The sequence below is a fragment of the Spea bombifrons genome, chromosome 2 (genome assembly GCF_027358695.1).
Source record: "Spea bombifrons isolate aSpeBom1 chromosome 2, aSpeBom1.2.pri, whole genome shotgun sequence".
NCBI classification, from domain to species: Eukaryota; Metazoa; Chordata; class Amphibia; order Anura; family Pelobatidae; genus Spea; species Spea bombifrons.
The window spans coordinates 28,282,296-28,300,809 of NC_071088.1; the positions used below are offsets into that span (position 1 = coordinate 28,282,296).

Consider the following 18,514-nt stretch of genomic DNA (forward strand, 5'->3'; position numbering starts at 1 on the left):
AGAGGTCAAAATATAAAACTAGAAGGTCAGATACTTAGATGTAATTTATGGAAGTTTTGTTTCACTGAGAGGGTAGTAGATAAATTGAACAGTTTCCCAACAAAAGTGGTAGACGCAAATACAGTGAGGGAATTTAGCATGCATGGGATAAACATGTCGTTATCCTGAGGTAGAAACTACCCAATGCCTACATGGCTTGATGATTCTTGTCACTGAAATCAATGGGTACGCTCACAGGGTCTGAAGAGACCCACCTACAGTGTTTACTGAGCCAGTGGTGAGGTGGCCACATGGGAGTAGCAATGGAAGTCTGTGCCGCTACAGCATAGACCCCCCATTGGTTTTACTGCTCCCTAGGCCAATCAAAGGAGATCAGAGGGTCTCCCCAAAGGGCCCATGCTTCCCACTGCTCACAAAATAGGGCAGTGTGGTAGCTACATTGGACAGATGGACAGTGCATGAAAATCAAGGCAGTTGGGAGGTATGTAATTTGCTTTCTCAAATGACTACTTGAGTTGACCGCAAAATTCTAAATGTGATGTGTAATCATGTGAATCTGTTACCAAATCTGCAGCCTATATGTTTGACTGCTGTTTTGTGGAGCGCCTGTCCATAAAAAAAGGATTGAAGATAGCAAGGGGTTGTATGGATGGTTAAATCAGTGTGTGCACATTCCATGCATTGTGCGCAGATTTAAATGGCCTTCATCTAGTAGCTGCCCCCTGACAGTTCATTCATTTTTGTGTGCTCCCTATGCATTTCCGGCTTGTCAATGAATCCAGTTATGCCATTCACATAGACATTCATTTAGACAGGCAGGGAAGTTTATTTGGGTGCAAATTATTTTGCTTTGTCATAGAGGGGCCTTCAGTATTCTATAATATAATATAATATAAGGGTGTTTTTAACTGAGGGGAGAGGTGACAGAAGAGTTTTGGTTTCAACTCCCTCCTTTCACTATTCGTTATGATAGGTCAACACTAATACATTTCTCCAACTATAAGGGCTAAGCTGGCCCTGTATAATGCATAATTCAGTAGTTGAGGAGAGTCTGGGAATCTATACATTTTATGGGGCCAGCCAAACTCTTCCATAAGCAGCTCACTTGGTTTGGCTCTTCATAGTTTAAGAACCTAAAAAGCAACTCTTCCCATAGTGAATAAACCTCTCTAAAATGACACTTTAAACTAATAAACACAACCTTTTTTTCACTTCTTCTTGAATTATATATATATGTATATATATATATATATATATATATATATATATATATACTCACTGGCCACTTTATTAGGTAAACCTGTTCAATAGCTTGTTAACTCAAATAGCTAATTAGCCAAATACATGGCAGCAACTCAATACATTTATGCATGTAGACGTAGTCAAGACAACTTGCTGAAGTTCAAACCGAGCATCAAAATGGGGAACAAAGGGGATTTAAGTGACTTTGAACGTGGCATGGTTGTTGGTGCCAGACGGGCTGGTCTGAGTATTTTTACTGACCATATCCATCCCTTTATGACAGTCTACCCATCTTCTCATGGCTGCTTTCAGCAGGATAAAGCACCATGTCACAAAGCTCACATCATCTCAAACTGATTTCTTGACTAAGTTCACTGTACATGAATAAGTTCACTTTACGCCAATGACCTCCACAGTCACCAGATCTCAATCCAATAGAGCACCTTTGGGGTGAGGTGGAACAGGAGATTCGCATCATGGATGTGATGCCATCATGTCCATATGGACCAAAATCTCTGAGGAATGTTTCCAGCTCCGTGTAGAAAGTATGCCAGGAAGAATGAAGGCAGTTCTGAAGGCAAAAGGGGTCCAACCCGGTACTAGCAAGGTGTATTTAATAAAGTGAGTGTATATATACACATACATACAATCTTTTCATATTTTAGCTTTAGCTAGTCTTTGCTACTCCATCCATACACTTACGGGCTATTTGTACACATACATATACAAGTATTCAAACACATTGTTGTCCTTATATATCTTTTCAAGCGTGAACATCTTAGAAGAATACCTGTCTCAAAATGAAGCAGATTAAGCAAGAAAAATTACTGTCCATTATGTTACGTTGCTATACTTTTCTGGCTTACATAAAATTTAATACGAGCCTCATATATTACTCGAAAAGATCAAGAGAAGCTACAAACTAAATATTTCTTGACTTCAGGAAACTTCAGCTGCCAAGTTTACACAGCACAGAATAGGCAAATGAACTTGTGTCTGTGTCTTACTGCAGGAAGCTAGCGGCACTCGACTTCCTTCTTGCTTGATGTTACCCACACACAACAGCCATATATAGTAAATTTCACAGTGATGTGAGAAAGATCAAAACCCAGTACAGACCTGGTGTGACACCGCGCCTTGACAACATTTATGGCTAAGAAAATGTTGACACATTCTTCTATTCATTACACATTGCATGCATTCAATTTGAATGTGCTCACATACCGTATAGGAAACGTTTAGTTTGCTTAGAATAATGAGAGTTCATCCTTCGCATGTACAAAGGTGTGATGATAACATTCATCAAGATTTTTTTTTAGGTAAGATGACACATAGATAAAATACCGTCACTTAAAGACGCATAATGCAAGTCTTTTGATGACTACGATTTATGTTTTATACATAATCAACCTTGTTAGATATCACCCAATGGCACAATGCTAATGTAGCAATAGCATAAAGGTGTTTGGGACACATTTTATGTAATTATGTTAAAACATAATATAAATTAACTGCTTTTAGAAAATATCTACTATAAATTGTTAAGAAATATGCTAAATATTACAGATATGTACCTTTACATACACAGGGGCAGATCCAGGGCCTGATCTCAGGAGGGGCACTCACACGTACACTAGCACACCCAGACTCACCCACCCAGCCACTGACACAGATCCCACTAGCCTTCCTGGTCACTACCCACAGATCTGCCCAAGCTCTACCTAGGACAGAGGCCCCACTTTACCATTCAATTCATACCACCCTGTTTTGGCTTCCCAACACTCCCTGCCCCCTTACTTCCTCCTTAACCAGCCTTTTCCAAACTCCCTAAGTGCTCATGCCATTAACCCAGTTGCACCATATGGGCTTACAATTTGTACATAGTGGTACATTTTCATACTTCATGCAAGAAACTCACCACACAGGAAATGGCACACATATACCCACCTTTTTATAGCTCACACATCCAGTGAGTGGAATTGAACTTGTGGCCTTCACCAGTCTACGTCAGAAACATGCATTGTATTGATTGAATTGAGCTGTTACCTAGTCTCCCCGCCTTGTGTCTATTGACATTACACAACATGATGGGTATTGACAACAGTGCAGTGGAACAGGCATTTTACCCCCAAGGGGCAAGGGGCAGCTAGATGATAATACTAGGTTAATACTAGGTTAGGGGAATAAAGAAGTAAATCTGGATTTACCCAAGATTTACCTCTTTATGCCTATGACTGGAGCATGCTTCTGTCTTTCCCGGAATTTCACAATTTCCCCCCTGGTTCCACCTACCCGAAAAGTCACCTTGCAACATAAGGAGACACAGTAGCAGCTCCATTGATTTGTCAACTCCCTAGACCAGTCCATACTCCCCATTGCTTGCAAAAACAAGACAGTGGGGCAATGCATAGTGCTTGGGACTGTTCTGCAAAAACAGGCACTATATAGAGGTTTGATTTAATGCACATGATAGCTGAGTGGCACCACTACGTTAATGTTTTGGTGTTTTTTTTACAGGCATACAGGCATTGCACAGCACCATAATTACAAATTACACAACGCATTTATGTTCCCCTTTGCTTAATTTCACTTATTTCATGCAAGTTATTTGTTATAGGAAGTTAGGTAGCTTCACACAAAGTTAACCAGACAGGATGTGGAGGAATTTTGTTTAATTAGACTGATGGCCCTAGATCATTCTCTGGAATATGATGTAAACTCATCATTTTTTGAAAGAAAAAATAAATAAATTCATGGTTTTACATTCTAGTTACAGATATGCGTTGAATTACAGCATACTTGGAAGTTCTTTGGAGGCACACACTATACAGAGACTTTTACCCGTTTTGATAATTAGCAAGAAGGAAATTCTCTTAGTTTTTTCTGTTTTTTTCTGTTTACAATCCAGTGCCATTAATATTCAAGTTTCTTTTTTAAATTAATCTTAGATTACACAAGACACAGTGGTACCAGATCCCATTAGTGAGTGCCACCTCTGCATCATTCATACCATTGGGACTAATCAATGAACTAATAAAACTTAGTAGAACAAACAATAGGTACTCATGCAAAAAGTACTCATAGCTTCCCAAGGACTATGAGAAGCAGTTCAGTGGACTACTTTGGGCCACTAAGGTTATCGATAGCCCCAATGAGGAAATCACTGACAAAAATCACCATATGTATCAACATTAGCTAATGGGATACAGCCTAAATTGCTAGGATCAGTAATTAAAATACCAACAAGTCACCGAATAAATCTGATTTAGGTAACAGTACTTAAATATATTGACTAAATTGAAGAATTCTTCTTGTGTGACTTTACACATAACATGTGATCATTGTACCATGGTCAGCCATTGCACAGCTTCTTAGCTTCTAATCCTCCTGAGGATTATTTCTATTTTTAGTTGAAGTTCTGCTGCAGATGCTGGTAGCATAATAACGAAATAGCATCATCTACTAGAGTCATTAATTGTATGTACATAGTTATCTCATTAAGGTAGCTCGATTATTAAGTGATACGTTAGATGCAATATATTTCACATGTTTGTTTAGAAAAGTATGATTGTGTGTGTTATACGATGTTGCTTTAACATTTCAGATGGCAATATTGTCAAAGATGCTTATTGTTTTTACCTTTGGTGTCCCAGTGACAGGACACTTAGTGTGTGATGTCATGCATGGTTCTACTGGTATTACCATAAACGGGAACTTCCCAGGGTAGGATACCTGGCTGTCTATTCTGGGGAAGTGGCTTTTTGTAGAGGTAAGACTAGCTGAATGTAGGGGTATCGCTAGCCCCAGACAGCCTTTAAATGCAGGGAAAAGTGGACAGGACAGGCTGAACATGGACAGGGAGTGGGCATAGCTCCATCAGAAAAGAACAAAACTGACATGGAGACCAGGGAAGCAGGGCTTCACTCGGAGACTCTGAGTCAAACTGGAATTCCCCAATATACTCATTACTCAAGCAGTGTTGCACGTTCTTCACAGCACATTCCACTCATGTTACAATGGTTGGGATGTTATTCCATTCTCTGCCCAATGAACACCATTGTTCAGGTCACCCAGAGAAGGCCAGTAAGGAGAATGAGTAGGATAGCTTGGATGAGCTGTAACATAAAGTAGATGGATGGCAGTAGATAAGAACCATGTAGCGTGAGGGGAGAGTGAACAGTGGGTAATGAAATCAGGGGGTTTATTCCTGCCGCATAGAAGAAACACACTTACATTTGTAAGGTTTATGAATGGGTTAAGAGTTCCTGCTGAGCTGAAGCGGCCTGAAGGTTTTAGCAGCTATTACCAGGTCAGTCTGAACTCACGGCTTGTTCTGTTTTAGTATGTGTTATCTGCTTATTGCTGCACTCCCTACTAATTCCCTAGTCCTCCAAGACTGTACTTCAGCTTACTGAAACTCAAAGTGTTTTTTTCTCACGTAGCCAGTGGTATTCCCTGAAAACAAGGCGTATTAAGATACACAGCATTTTTTTCTGCCCGCGGCCTCACAAACAGAGACCTGTGCTAATCCCGTCATCACATTCCCGAGAAGTTGGTACAAGGGACTCCTTTCTAGGGTTCCTGCAGCAAAACACTTCGTACACTAATATAGATATCACTGCCAGCAGGCAGATAGTTGTATATTTTATAAATATTTTTTTTGCTATTTTTAAAGAAATGTCATTTTTTAAGTTTAGCATTATATTAATAAAAAAACAGATGGGAAATCTGGCTTGAAATATAGGACAGAGGATTTAAAGCCTGAAAAAGTATAGACTCTATTTTCATATTATGAGTTAAATCAAGTAAAAAAATAAACTAAATGGCAATCAGCATTTTAATATCCTTTCAGGTACACAGTACATGATATGGCTTTGTATTCTTGGACAAGTCAACTGATATTTGGCCATGATGCCATGAAACCACTTAAAAATATTGGATGAGGACTGCGGGGAAAAAAAACAGTAGTTTGGCTAGGAACGTCTGTTTTATATCCTCATTCTCCTTGTGACATTGAAAATACATCATGTGAATGCAAAGTGTATTCAGTTTAAGGTTGTCGTCTCTACTGACAAAGAACTGAGCACTAATCTTATTATTGGCTAGTTGTTGTTTAACTGGGAAATGGGCAGGTAGCCACCTGCAACCTCAGAGGGTTCAGAGGGCAGGATTCAAGAGTAGGCCGCATCCCCGGTCTCCAGTGCCACACACCCCATGTCCAGTGGCCCGGTTACAGAACAGGCCACATCCCTGGCTTCGAGTATGTTGCACGTGATTGAGTTGCAGATGGCGGGGGGCATGTCCTGGTGCCTGAGGGTGCATCCTCATTGGTGGACAGCTAGCTATCTTGCTCAGTGGGAGGTGACCTCTAGTAGCTAGTGTTAAGAGTCTATTTAAAGCCTGCACCCCATTAATTCTGTGCTTGAATGTTGCTGTTCCTATACAGTCTCCATTTACCCTGTGTCCTTGCTACATATCTTTACCTTTGACCTTTTTGACCCTTGGTTTGGCTACCCAAATTATCCTGATTGTCTCCTGTTCCACAAACTCAGCTTGTTAACCCTTTGTGATCCTGTCTTTGACCTTCTGGACTGATTATTATCTCTTTATTAATTTGAACTGCCTGCCACTTGATCATTAACTGACAATAAGGGGTATTAATCAGCCATCAAAACTAATTCGACCCTTCTTATCCTTTTTGAGCTACCAGACAAACCTCAGATTTTGGGACATATTTCACTGCTTTTTTTAATGGTTAACAGCTTCTCTTTACATACAATTTGTGGGGTTGAGTAATAGCTGAATTGGGAAGATTATACTTGCTGCTTATTTATATTTATGACTAATCACGTATGACCGATTGGTCATTGTCTCTTTTATAAATACGTGACTGTGTTTCATACAATTGAGGCGCAGTTTATCATTTTAATTCTGTCACAATTTCAGTTAACGGCATGCACATTTAGCGAAGGATCTTTTTACGACGTTAACAAAAAAGATCATTGTTAGAGGATGCATATAGTACCTCAATTATTATAACAACCATTATTGATAAAACCGCGTGGAAATCAATTTTAATTATTTTTTCTTCGTCATTAAATGGCATGGGTATGAAAAGCAAATGTATGGTAAATTTAAATATATCCAAAAAGATAACAACTAATGAAGCAACCCTCGGGATAACGCTACATACTGCTTACAGCTATAAAAATCTTAAGTTCCCCTATAACTATTCATCCCTTTGGACATTACACCATTAACAGTGCTTGAGGAAAATTAGCTACATTGATTTATTAAAGGGAATCTGCAAGTGAAGCTTAGTAACCCTCATTAGTATGGATGAATAAAGCTTCAGCTAATTGATAGAGGGAGGTGGAATCTGTCCACAGGGCCCCAAGGCAAAGAACAACTGCTGGTTTCTGTCTAATTGCTCAGCGTTCCTTAATTTTCTTCAGGCAGATGGTCTGACCAAGTGGTACTCATGACTTTTCTTCAGCTAAATTGACAGACGCAATTTATACCCAGCACTAGGCACTCACTTTTATACAAATCTGTCACTTTATTTCATACAGTAACAAACAAATACCATTAATTAAGTTATGGTGGGTAAAGGTGATGGAAAACCCTTCCACTTAAATTTAAGGGATAGTAGAAGTATTATTAAACACTCATCAAGACACCGGGCAAGCCAGAAGGGTTGTTTTCCCCTCAGAAATCTCATGGTGCTGCCACAACCACAGGGGATTCTGGGTAGGAGCATGGAAATAAGGCTAACAATTATCACCTTTGCCTCTATATCCACTAACAAAGGCATATAAAGGCTTCTAGGACTTCATCATATCTACAAAGTTTCTTCCTTTAGGTAGGAGAGTCCCTCCTTCTTATCCCCTAGTCCCCTTTGTTCCTCTTTGCTACTGTGTTCTTCTTTTCTAGGGCACCAGAATGTCACAATAATGTGAATAAAGGCACCAGAATTAATTGTATCAATAAAATACACGTGGCTTATTCTAAATGCTTTAGTCAATTACTGATTTTCTGTTCATAGGTCTTGCCTGTGGCATGAATTTGTTTGTTTATAGTTTTATGTTTTAAGATCCACATTATATTAAAGATATATTAAAGATCTAATTTTACTTTTGATGTAGAATTGTGTATATGCTAGCAAAAAGTCAGTGTCCAGACACCATATATATGCAAGTGGCTGTCGTCTCTCCCATTGATTTCAAAGAGAGCTCATCTCCCATTGTAAAGGAAAGGGATCTATTGAGCATGTGCGAGAAGCATACTGCAGTATGCTCCCTGATTTCAGTAGAGGCAGCTGGGGGGGGGATAGATGACATAGAAGTCCCATTTTGTAACTTTAGTAACTAAAGAATGTCTTACCAACTTGCTTCCTATAAAAAAAAATAAACTAAAACATACAACATGTAAATATATAGAGAGTGATCAGTTAAAAAAAATAATTTGTTTTACTTAAAGACTTTAAGCTCAGGCAACTAACTTGCTAACTTGCTATTTAAGTGCCAGTTACTGCCTATATTTAGCTGTGAGAAAAGATGATCCGAATTTTCACAAATATGTTTTAGAATTAACCACAAACTGTGCAATGAAGAATTACAACATTTTACGGTGTCACAATGCTTTTATGTGGCCAAAATCCAAAGCACGTATCATAACAGTGTAAGAGGACAGGGTGACAGCAGCTGGGTAGATACTTCTGTCCCTTGTCACTCTTTTGTCCCACAGAAGTGTCCCTTGAGCCCCTTTTAAACACGCAAGTAGAAGGTTTGTCAAAATTAACTTTTCCAACAAATATAGTAAAATGTTTTTTTATTACAAACTATGATTAAATCCCATCAAACGGGCGATTTTAAAACAGCCTTAAATTGTATAACAGTTGTATTAAACGTGTAGGGCTGGTGCAAGGATTTTTGCCACCCTAGGCAAAACATAATTTGGCTGCCCCCTGGCTCCACCCCCACCCCCACAAGCCCCTCCTCTTTACCATACCCACTTATACCCCACTCCTCCCCATAGTGACCGCGAGATGCACTTCTAATGAATGACCGCGGCCGGCGGTTCGTGGCTGCCGGTGCCCCCTCCAACTAGGTGATTACTTTGCCTATAGGTGGCGACGGCCCTGCTTTTAAGGATGTGTGGCGCCAGATGGAAGTTTACTGTGGAGTCTTCCATAGTTTTAACAGGCTGGTTAGAAAGATCAGTGAACTGGCTCAATGAACAGTGGCGCTACAGGTAGCCTGGTCTTCCAAGAGGTAGATTAGCTCCCTGACATGTGAAAGAGGGGCTTATGCCTCCCTGGACCCTAGTCGCCCTAGGGCAGAATACGCCACGGATTTTGCTCCTGAATGGAAAGTATTTTTGTACCTGTTTGCTTTATAAGATCATCATCAATATACATGGTTCTTGGATTGATTAGCATGCGGAGCAATACAATCACAAATGTAATTCTTAGTTTGACTCCTCATTGAAGACCTCAGTGACTTTCCTAAAATTTGGGACAGTAATCATTCAGGCATACTGTTGAATTTCATTTTTTTTTTTTATCTTGGACTTCACGTTGAAAAGTTTCTTTCCTTATAGTTTCCAGAATATTAGAAGAGATGTTTTGGAAAATGTATTTTGCTTAGTTTGGATGCTGGAAATAATAATCTGTTAATCCTCTGTCACCATGAGATCAAAGATTTTTAATCAGGAATTTGATCTCTTTCATTTAGTTTTAAGACTGCTGGACTCCCATGATCTTCATCTGCACTTTATATTATAACATCACGATTAGCTTTACTAAAAATAACCTCAGTCTGATTTTAAGCTGTTTGGATTCATAAGCCTAGCAATGAAAGAGGACAAAAAGAGTCTAACAATTAACCATTATCCGTTTATCCATTGAGTTGGATAGGTCGATATGTATGGTACACGGCGCTTTAGAGAATGTATTGTTTCATTAGGGAAAAATTAATTAAATGACATTTAAGTGACAAAAGTAAGAATGTTTTAATTACCGGTATACATTTCATTCCATTATAGCTTTTAAACTACAATCGTGTTTTTTTTTTGTTATCACATATTGTGTTAGACAGCATTTAATATTCAAAACTGTAATGAAAAATTGTTGTCATAAGCCTTTCACTGCTAGAGTAGCTTGACAATTTCTCATCCTTGGCTCATTCATTGCCAGGAGCTTCTCGGCAAGTGTATTGAGTAATGGAGATAGCAGGATTTATGGGCTATCACATACCTGAAGAAATCACACATCCCATACTTAGGAATCACGGCTAAATATTCTAAACCTAGCGATTTACACAAATGCTCTACATCAGGATAGATTGAATATCCTCAAAGTTAATGGACATATAGACCCATTACATGGTGATCTGAATGTGGATGTTGATACATTTCATAAAAGAATAAGAGCCCATCACAATTTCAACTTAAATAACAATGGCCACTTTTGTAGACTACAAAAACTCACAATTCAGTTACTCAAACCGTTAAACTACAAACAGTTATCACATAGAACATAATTATTACTGTATCACTCTGATATTATTATATGTCTCTTCCTTAGGACAGCTACTGATGCATATCTCTAGATTGTAAGCTCGTAAGCAAAGCCTTCTCTACCTAATGTATCCGTTGTATGTCTAGGTCAGTCAATTCTAGTTTTGTGATACCCCTTGAATATATGCATTGTAAGAAATGCTGTGCAAATTGTTGGCTCTATATAAAAGGATCATAATAATAATAATGGAACCCAGTGAGGAATATAAATGTATATGTTTAGCATGATGGCACCAGATGGAGTACTTAACATCTTTCCTAGCTGTTGTTTTGATGTTCGCCTTTTTTTTTTTACTATAAACTTGACATTCAGTTTTCGTTCTGAGCAATTTTCTTTGCCCTTCTCAGGCACGAAGCTTTATAGCTTGTTGTTCACCAGTGGTCACATTTATTTTGATATTCACACAGCTTGGGATTTTGTCATACGGGGAATCGTTGATGGGTAATAGGAATTAGTTTTATTCCTCCAGAACTTTCTGCAATAGGGATATAAATGTTTATTAAGCATATAACTAGAAACATTAACTAAAAATAGCTATTTGTCCCAAATGCGGTGGCTAGTTATTTACAACATTTAGTGTCAGATCCTGATTGACTGCAGTGGCTACATTCATTAAGTATATAGTATCACAATTAACCAAGTGCTTTTAGAGGGATACTCCAGCGTCAACATTTTAAACACTAATTGGCAGCTTGAAGACCCAAATCTCTCTGCCCTTCATTCTAAACCTCTTTTCCAGGTGAGGTGAATATGAGTGTATGACAATGTTCGACAGCCCTAAAATAAAATCTTTATATATGAAACTTTGTAAATAAAATGGACTGATTTTCCTTTAATATACACATAGTTTTGAATTTGTATTAGTTTTAAGAGTTTACAATTGCCCTAATTGGCTTGTTTTTGTCTTATTAGTGCCAAGATGCATTTATAGGCACCTTAATTGTAAGCCTAAATTGTTTCCTTACTTTTAATGGAGCTATTTTAAGCTATATTTCCAGATACGGGTGAGTTCCTCCGAATAGTTCCTTGACTTGTGAACTATCTTCTATCTTCCTTGTCCTTTTACACGGGAAAGCAGCTCATTGGGTTTTGCATCAGCAGCTGACACCCAAATACCATCTTATAGATGAGAAGAGTCTGTAGCCTATTCTGTCGGCAAATGTTCACTCTTGTGTGTTAAATGCATTTTTTTTCAATTTTAGAAGATTCTACAAATACACAATATCTGAGCGATACTGACATTTTCAAGGAATTTTTAGAAAGCAAAAAAAACCAACTTGCTATCCTTGTGATAGTGTGTATTTTTTTTACCTGTTCTTTGTATTTAGAGAAGTGCAGCATTAGTAGATGGAATTAGATTGAGCAGTTGAGTGGAATGTATTTACTGAAGCAGAAAGTGAAGAAAAGTAGTGAGCGGATTTGTAGTATCAGAGACATGGAAAGTGGTAGGCAGGGGATGCAGAGCACACCCAGAGCACAAAGTGATTATATCTCCCTATGTCCTTTTTCTTACGCTAGTTGAAATTCCCCTCATGCATTCTCCTCAAATGATAGAAGAATTGTGAAAGTTAAAGCTAGAACTCAGTATTGTATTCTTTGTGGTGCATTGTGATGTACATTTTAAACCTTTCAGGTCTACTAGGATGAGTTTAAGCTAGGAGTGAAGGAGCAGACAAAAGTGCAAGTTGGAGGGAGCAAATGAGAGGGTAATGAATGTATGAATGTATGTATGTTAGAATGGGAAAGTATGTATAAGTGTGTATTAACATGAATGTGTGTTTGTGTGTTAGCAGGGATGTTTATGCGTATGTGTTTGTTAGCATGGATGTGTAAGTGTGTTCTAGCATGGATGTATATATGTTAGTGTGTGTTCATGAATGTCTAGGTGTTTGTGTGTTAGCATGGATGTGCATGTGTACGTGTTTGTGTGCTAGCATGGATGTGTATATGTAAGTGTTTGTGTGTTAGCACGAATGTGTATATTTAAGTGACTGTATGTAAGCATGGACGTGTATGTGTTCGTTTGTTAACATAGATGTCTATGTGTAAATGTGTGTGCCAGACCTCCCCTGTTTGGAAATATAGAAAGTCATTGTGACTTTTAAGGATGTAGAACACTGATACACAGCCTATATCCTGGACCCCGCAGCAGCAGGGGAAGAAGAGGGACAGAGAGGTTTGAGTCCTACATAGGGATTGTCTCTCCTACACAGTCACACTTCTGGGTTATGATGCATATTGCTCCAGACTGTGTGATCAATAAATCTTATTTTTGGGTACTTTTTAATCACTGGTCAGGTACAGTGTCATGTTTTCACCTCATAGCTAATAATTTATAGACATCATCAAGCTTATTAACACTGGAGCCATTTCAGGATGTATTATCATATCTAGACCACTATTCTTCTATTGTCTTCTTCTTAGATGTATAATGTCTATGTAATGTAGTAATTAGTTTAAATTAATGTTTGCAAATTGTAGTTTAAATTAAATTCCCCCAAACATTTCTACTGTGGTAGGAAACAAGTCATTTTGCTGTGGAACAAAATGTAAACACCTGTCTCACTTCGCAAGTGAATCACAGCCTTCTTCGTATTACATCTTCTGCCTTGTTGCATTTTCCACATAAATCATATTCCACAATGAGGGCAATCAAGCAGATTAAGTGGGAATGTCACTTTAGATGTAATAATAACACAGATGTAGGCTGACCGCATTGTCTCAGTAATTATGCATGATTCCCACTTTAAAATTACTCATCCTAATTAAGTGACACTTACATCATGACTCTTATAATTTATTGTGATCCAGCAACCCTTTTTCATAAAAGGGAGAACTGTAAGATTTGTTTAATGTACAATGTAGCCGTCGACAACAATAGTGAGTTTTGACAATAATAATACCTGCAATAATAATTGCCGCCTGGAAGGCATGTATTTCACAATGAGGGTCAAGTCTCTAGATTATTAGAGCCAGCTGACAGATACCCCTGTAATTTCCTCGTTCCTGGGGTATCCAAAAACTGGGGGAATGGTGCATCAAGGGAGCTCTAGTTCCTTGGCATGCGTTGCAGAATAAGGGATTGAAATTAGATGTTCTAATATCATTAATAGTTTGAAATATCTTTCATTTGAAATATACCGTAATTGCTTGATTATAAGATGAGGTTTTTTTCAGAGCAAATGCTCTGAAAAATATCCCTCGTCTTATAATCGGATTGACTTATAATCAGACCTAAAATAGAGGTCTGCCTATGAGACTAAGATCCAGATCCCCCGCAGCGCTGCAAGGGACCCGGATCCTCCTGTCTGGTAACCTCAACTGCTGGTGCCTCTGACTCCCTGGTGTGTAGTCGGGGAAGCGGGTAGAGAGGTCAAAGAGCATACGGTATGTACTCTTATATTTATAAGAAATTAAAGATAACTTCATTGGATTAGTAATTGATAGCTTTAAGTGTCATCATTTTAAGTGTACATTAAAGAGGCAGCTGCATTATTTGGGAAAACCTCATAAGGGGCAGCTTTTGAGATGGTGGGGTTTCGGTATTACATACTCCAGAAACATCTGATGTCATTAAAACTGCAGAAAACATGTTACATTATGTATATCTTATCACCACAGCACCCAACATAGTGCGTCAGTCTGCATATTACACTTTTCCTTCCGGTTGAGGAGAGTGGTTATAGATCTTGGTCTAATAAATCTATATTTTTTTTCTTTATACAACACTTTGCATAGTCCATAACAATCATTTAAATGTACTATATGCTGTATATTATATTTTTAATGTTAAATATTTAAGTTTCTTGATGCAAAGGCATTTAAGGCCACATACTGTGAGGGCTCGTTTTGAAACACAACAGGAGCAAAATAATTCCATCAGATGGAGCCACCGTTTTGTATTAGATGTCTTTTGTTAGACAAATAAGAATGTCACTCCATTATTGTAAAAGTAATTTGTTGTTCGGTCAAGGATTTTTTCCAATAACAAACTATCGGTTTATTCATTCTACATAAAACGTAAATAGCAGATGTGGCCTAATATTCTATAAAAGCAGTCATGTGGGCTTATATTTATACTTGTCGTACACAAGCAGATAGGGATAGTTTTTTAATGGCTTTGTTTTGGACTTGCCTACAACCCACAAAAACATGCCTGTTTATTGTTACAAAATCATTCATACATAGTAATAGTTTCCAGCTGTAATGTTCTGTTGTTATCTTTATTATGTATTATTATTTTGTATTAATTGTTCCATATTTTCAGAATATGTGATTCAAAACACCACGAAAATTTACAGCAACTGTGCAGCTATCGCATGTATTATTAAATAAATGTCCCCTTAAAACTTTTAATAGCCCACAAATGTGTAGAATTAAATACTCATTAGTATTTTAATTATAGCCTTGATTCTTTGCAAAGCTTTGCAGCTCAATCTCAGAATAAAAGAATTATTATGTAATTAATTGAGTTTCTCACTGAAGATTTTTTTTTTGTTAAATTACAGGGTTTTTTTTCTCTCTCCTGTGCTTCGAATGGATGCAGTATTAGTAAAATATATCTAAACATTGTACGCCAACAATTCTTGGGATTGTGGAGATGCATTGGGTTGGATTAAATGCTGCAGATTGGCACTAGTAATTAAATAACAGTCCCTGCGTAGATTGCAGTGGGTGAACGGAAATAATAAATATATTGATATATATGATAATATTCTCATAATATTTGTATTAAAGTCCACAGGATGCTGCAGGACAATGGCTTACGTGATGGAGGATGCAGTCCATATGAGTATATATATATATATACATATTCATGTTACTGCACAAGCAGATGTAAAAATCTGCTGCCATCAGATGTTGTTGTTTATTGTTTATTTTTTAAGCACCAGGATTTTTTGTTACTTTTGGACTGGTCCTTTCCTTGGGTCATGGATGAGCTTAGTTGACCATTTATGTGAGTGGTTTCACCCTTGAGTGTTTTTTTTTACGGTCTATACTCCTGGCACCAAAAGGATGCTTGGATGGGCCTCATTGCCTTACATGGGGACTTAGAAGCGTGCATAAAATGGGGTATGTAGGTAGGTAGGGCTTTTTATTTATTTATTTATTTATTCATCTTTCAACAAAAATGTCACAAAGAACTGTTGCTTGCTTTTTTCAACCCACACCAACTCTTCTCTCCTATATGTGAGTGTGTGCAAGGTGAGGATTATTGCTAATAGGACTTTATTTGAGCTCACGGGAGTAGCTGCTGCACCCCCTTTCATGTTGTTTAGTGAATGGGCCTCCCCCAGAGTTTTCTCTCATGCTCTATTTCCATTCTATTACCAGAGATAAATCCATTAGATCTGATCTAGCCAAAGAGACACACAAAGGCACATAAATATAAAGCTAGAGATAGACCCTAAAGCACACAAACACAAGCTGGTGGTCTTTGTCACCGATAAGGCTATTGTCTTTAACAATTGATTTTAATAGGGGACCCAAAATATTTAGGCAATATAAACATGCTGCTGACAGCATACATTGATTTTGTTTAGATGGCACCTTCAATTTAAAGGAAATGCATTTGTAATTTAAGTTAAAGTAAGTAAAACCTCATGAGAGGACTCTTATATTGAGATGTGTTCTAAGTACACAGCTGTTTTTTTAAATACATTGACCCGATATTTCTGAAATGTGTGGGGAATTAGTTCTGAAACATTATACCCTAAACTCCTGTTTAACGTATCCTGATTTTTGAAACATCTCACATCTGTGCAGGATTAGGCACTGTGTATGTATAACACGTGTTAATGAGTTACTTTAAACCCCTAAAACTGCTGAGAAACACCAAAAATGTTCAAGTACAATCTTAAAATAGCACTTTTTCGAGTTATTGGTTGCATAGTAATTTCTAAAATCCGTGTATCGGTGTAAATGGCAGTTTGTTATATACTGTATATATCATACTCTGGATGTTACACTATATGACCATAAGTTTACAGACCCCTGACATTCACACTTAATATGAACTTGTTGGACATCACATGCCAAAACTATGGGCATTAATATGGAGTTGCCCCCTTTTGCAGCTATAACAGCCTCCACCCTTCTAGGAAGGATTTCCACAAAATTTTGCGTGTGTAGGAGGGAATTTTTGCCCATTCAGCCAAAACGGCATTTGTCAGATCAGCGACTGATGTTGGAGGAGAAGGCCTGGTGTTTGTGGGGCTAAAAAAAGTGTAAGCTTTTGAAACATTCAGATTGTGAAATCAATGAGGAAAACTATGTTATGGTTGTCTGCACAACTGACCTATTTGTAAATTGTATATATATTTAATCAGGGCACATTGCATAAAATTATATTTTTACAGACTTTGGCTCAAAAAAACACCCTGCTGTGTTCACCAAGCTACATTTAATATGTCTGGATATGGATTTATTGTTCGGTTCTGGCACTGCAGAAATGTTTTTTAAGAAATTGCTAGAGTTGCCTATTGGCTTTGAACCATCCCGATGCTTGGATAAGGATGCTTGGATAAGGATTGAAAACTGGCTGAAATTGCACCTGGAGCCTCTTGGAAGGAAAACATCTGATGTTACAGGGTTTTAAATCTCAGTGTTTCCAGATTACTGCAAAAACCTGGTAGTTAAAGAACCAATAAATATAAAATGTTATGCACAATGAACATGGATTTAGTGTACAAAAGACCCGTGCCCTTTCGGTCAATTTGTTGGTAGATGTTTTAGCCTTTGTAAGTGAGAGCCCAATAGCATTTATAGAAACATAGGCCAGCAGAATTTGAAGACAAATAGGAGCCCGTGTAGTCAGGGCCGGCCGAAGACTTAACGCCGCCTGGGGCGAAGTTTAAAACGCCGCCCCCCCCTGCCGACGTCGGGGGGGGGCGGCATTTTAAACTTCGCCGACGCCATTATCTACCCCCGCCCCTCCCCCCCCGGTACTTACCTTTAAACAGTCCTGCGGCGAGTCTCCCCGCTCTGCCACGGTGCCGGCTTGTAATGCTGAGCGCCGGAAATTGACGTCACTTCCGGCGCTCTGCATTACAAGCCGGCACCGGGACCGAACAGGGAGACTCGCCGCAGAGGAGAGAGAGAGAGGGGCGCCGAGCGGGTAAGCGAAAACCACTCGGTGCCCCTCTCTCTCTCTCTCCTCCGCTTCAAGAAAAAAAAAAAAAGCGCTTGGGGCGGCAAAGTGCCGCCCCGTCTAAAGTGCCGCCTGGGGCAATTGCCCCAGTCTGCCCCATTATAGGGCCGGCTCTGCGTGTAGTCTGTCTATTTTTGTATAAAACTATATATATATATATATATATACTATATATATATATATATATATATATATATATAGTATATATATATATATATATATATGTATATAGTAATGAAGCCTGTCATCTATATGGCTTCACATTAAACCATAATATCCTGTGTCATGTTTTTCTTTGTGTTAAAGTTTGTACCAAACTGTACTTCTATGTTCTGTTCAATAGCTGTGTAGTCATTTGATATAATTCATTTTTTATTTCCTTTTTTTTACACTAGGAGCTGAAGAAAGACATAAAAAAAGATCTAAGTAGCAAACCACCTGAAAGACCCACCCATGCCGTCTCTAATGGGAATGCTTTGCTCTCAAGTGAAGCTGTCTTGCGGGGCTCTGGAAGAGGTATTTGAATTTTATATTCACTGTAG

General features: G+C 38.3%; 1 protein-coding gene across 1 annotated transcript in view; it reads left to right on the forward strand.

Moving 5' to 3' along the window:
- The window catches only part of SH3KBP1 (SH3 domain containing kinase binding protein 1), a 115,910-nt gene that overhangs the window by 24,261 nt on the left and 73,135 nt on the right, over nt 1–18,514 (forward strand). Inside the window, exon 3 of the mRNA XM_053457308.1 lies at nt 18,368–18,488. Within this exon, the coding sequence (XP_053313283.1) occupies nt 18,368–18,488 (121 nt within the window). The remainder of the gene's footprint in view (nt 1–18,367; nt 18,489–18,514) is intronic.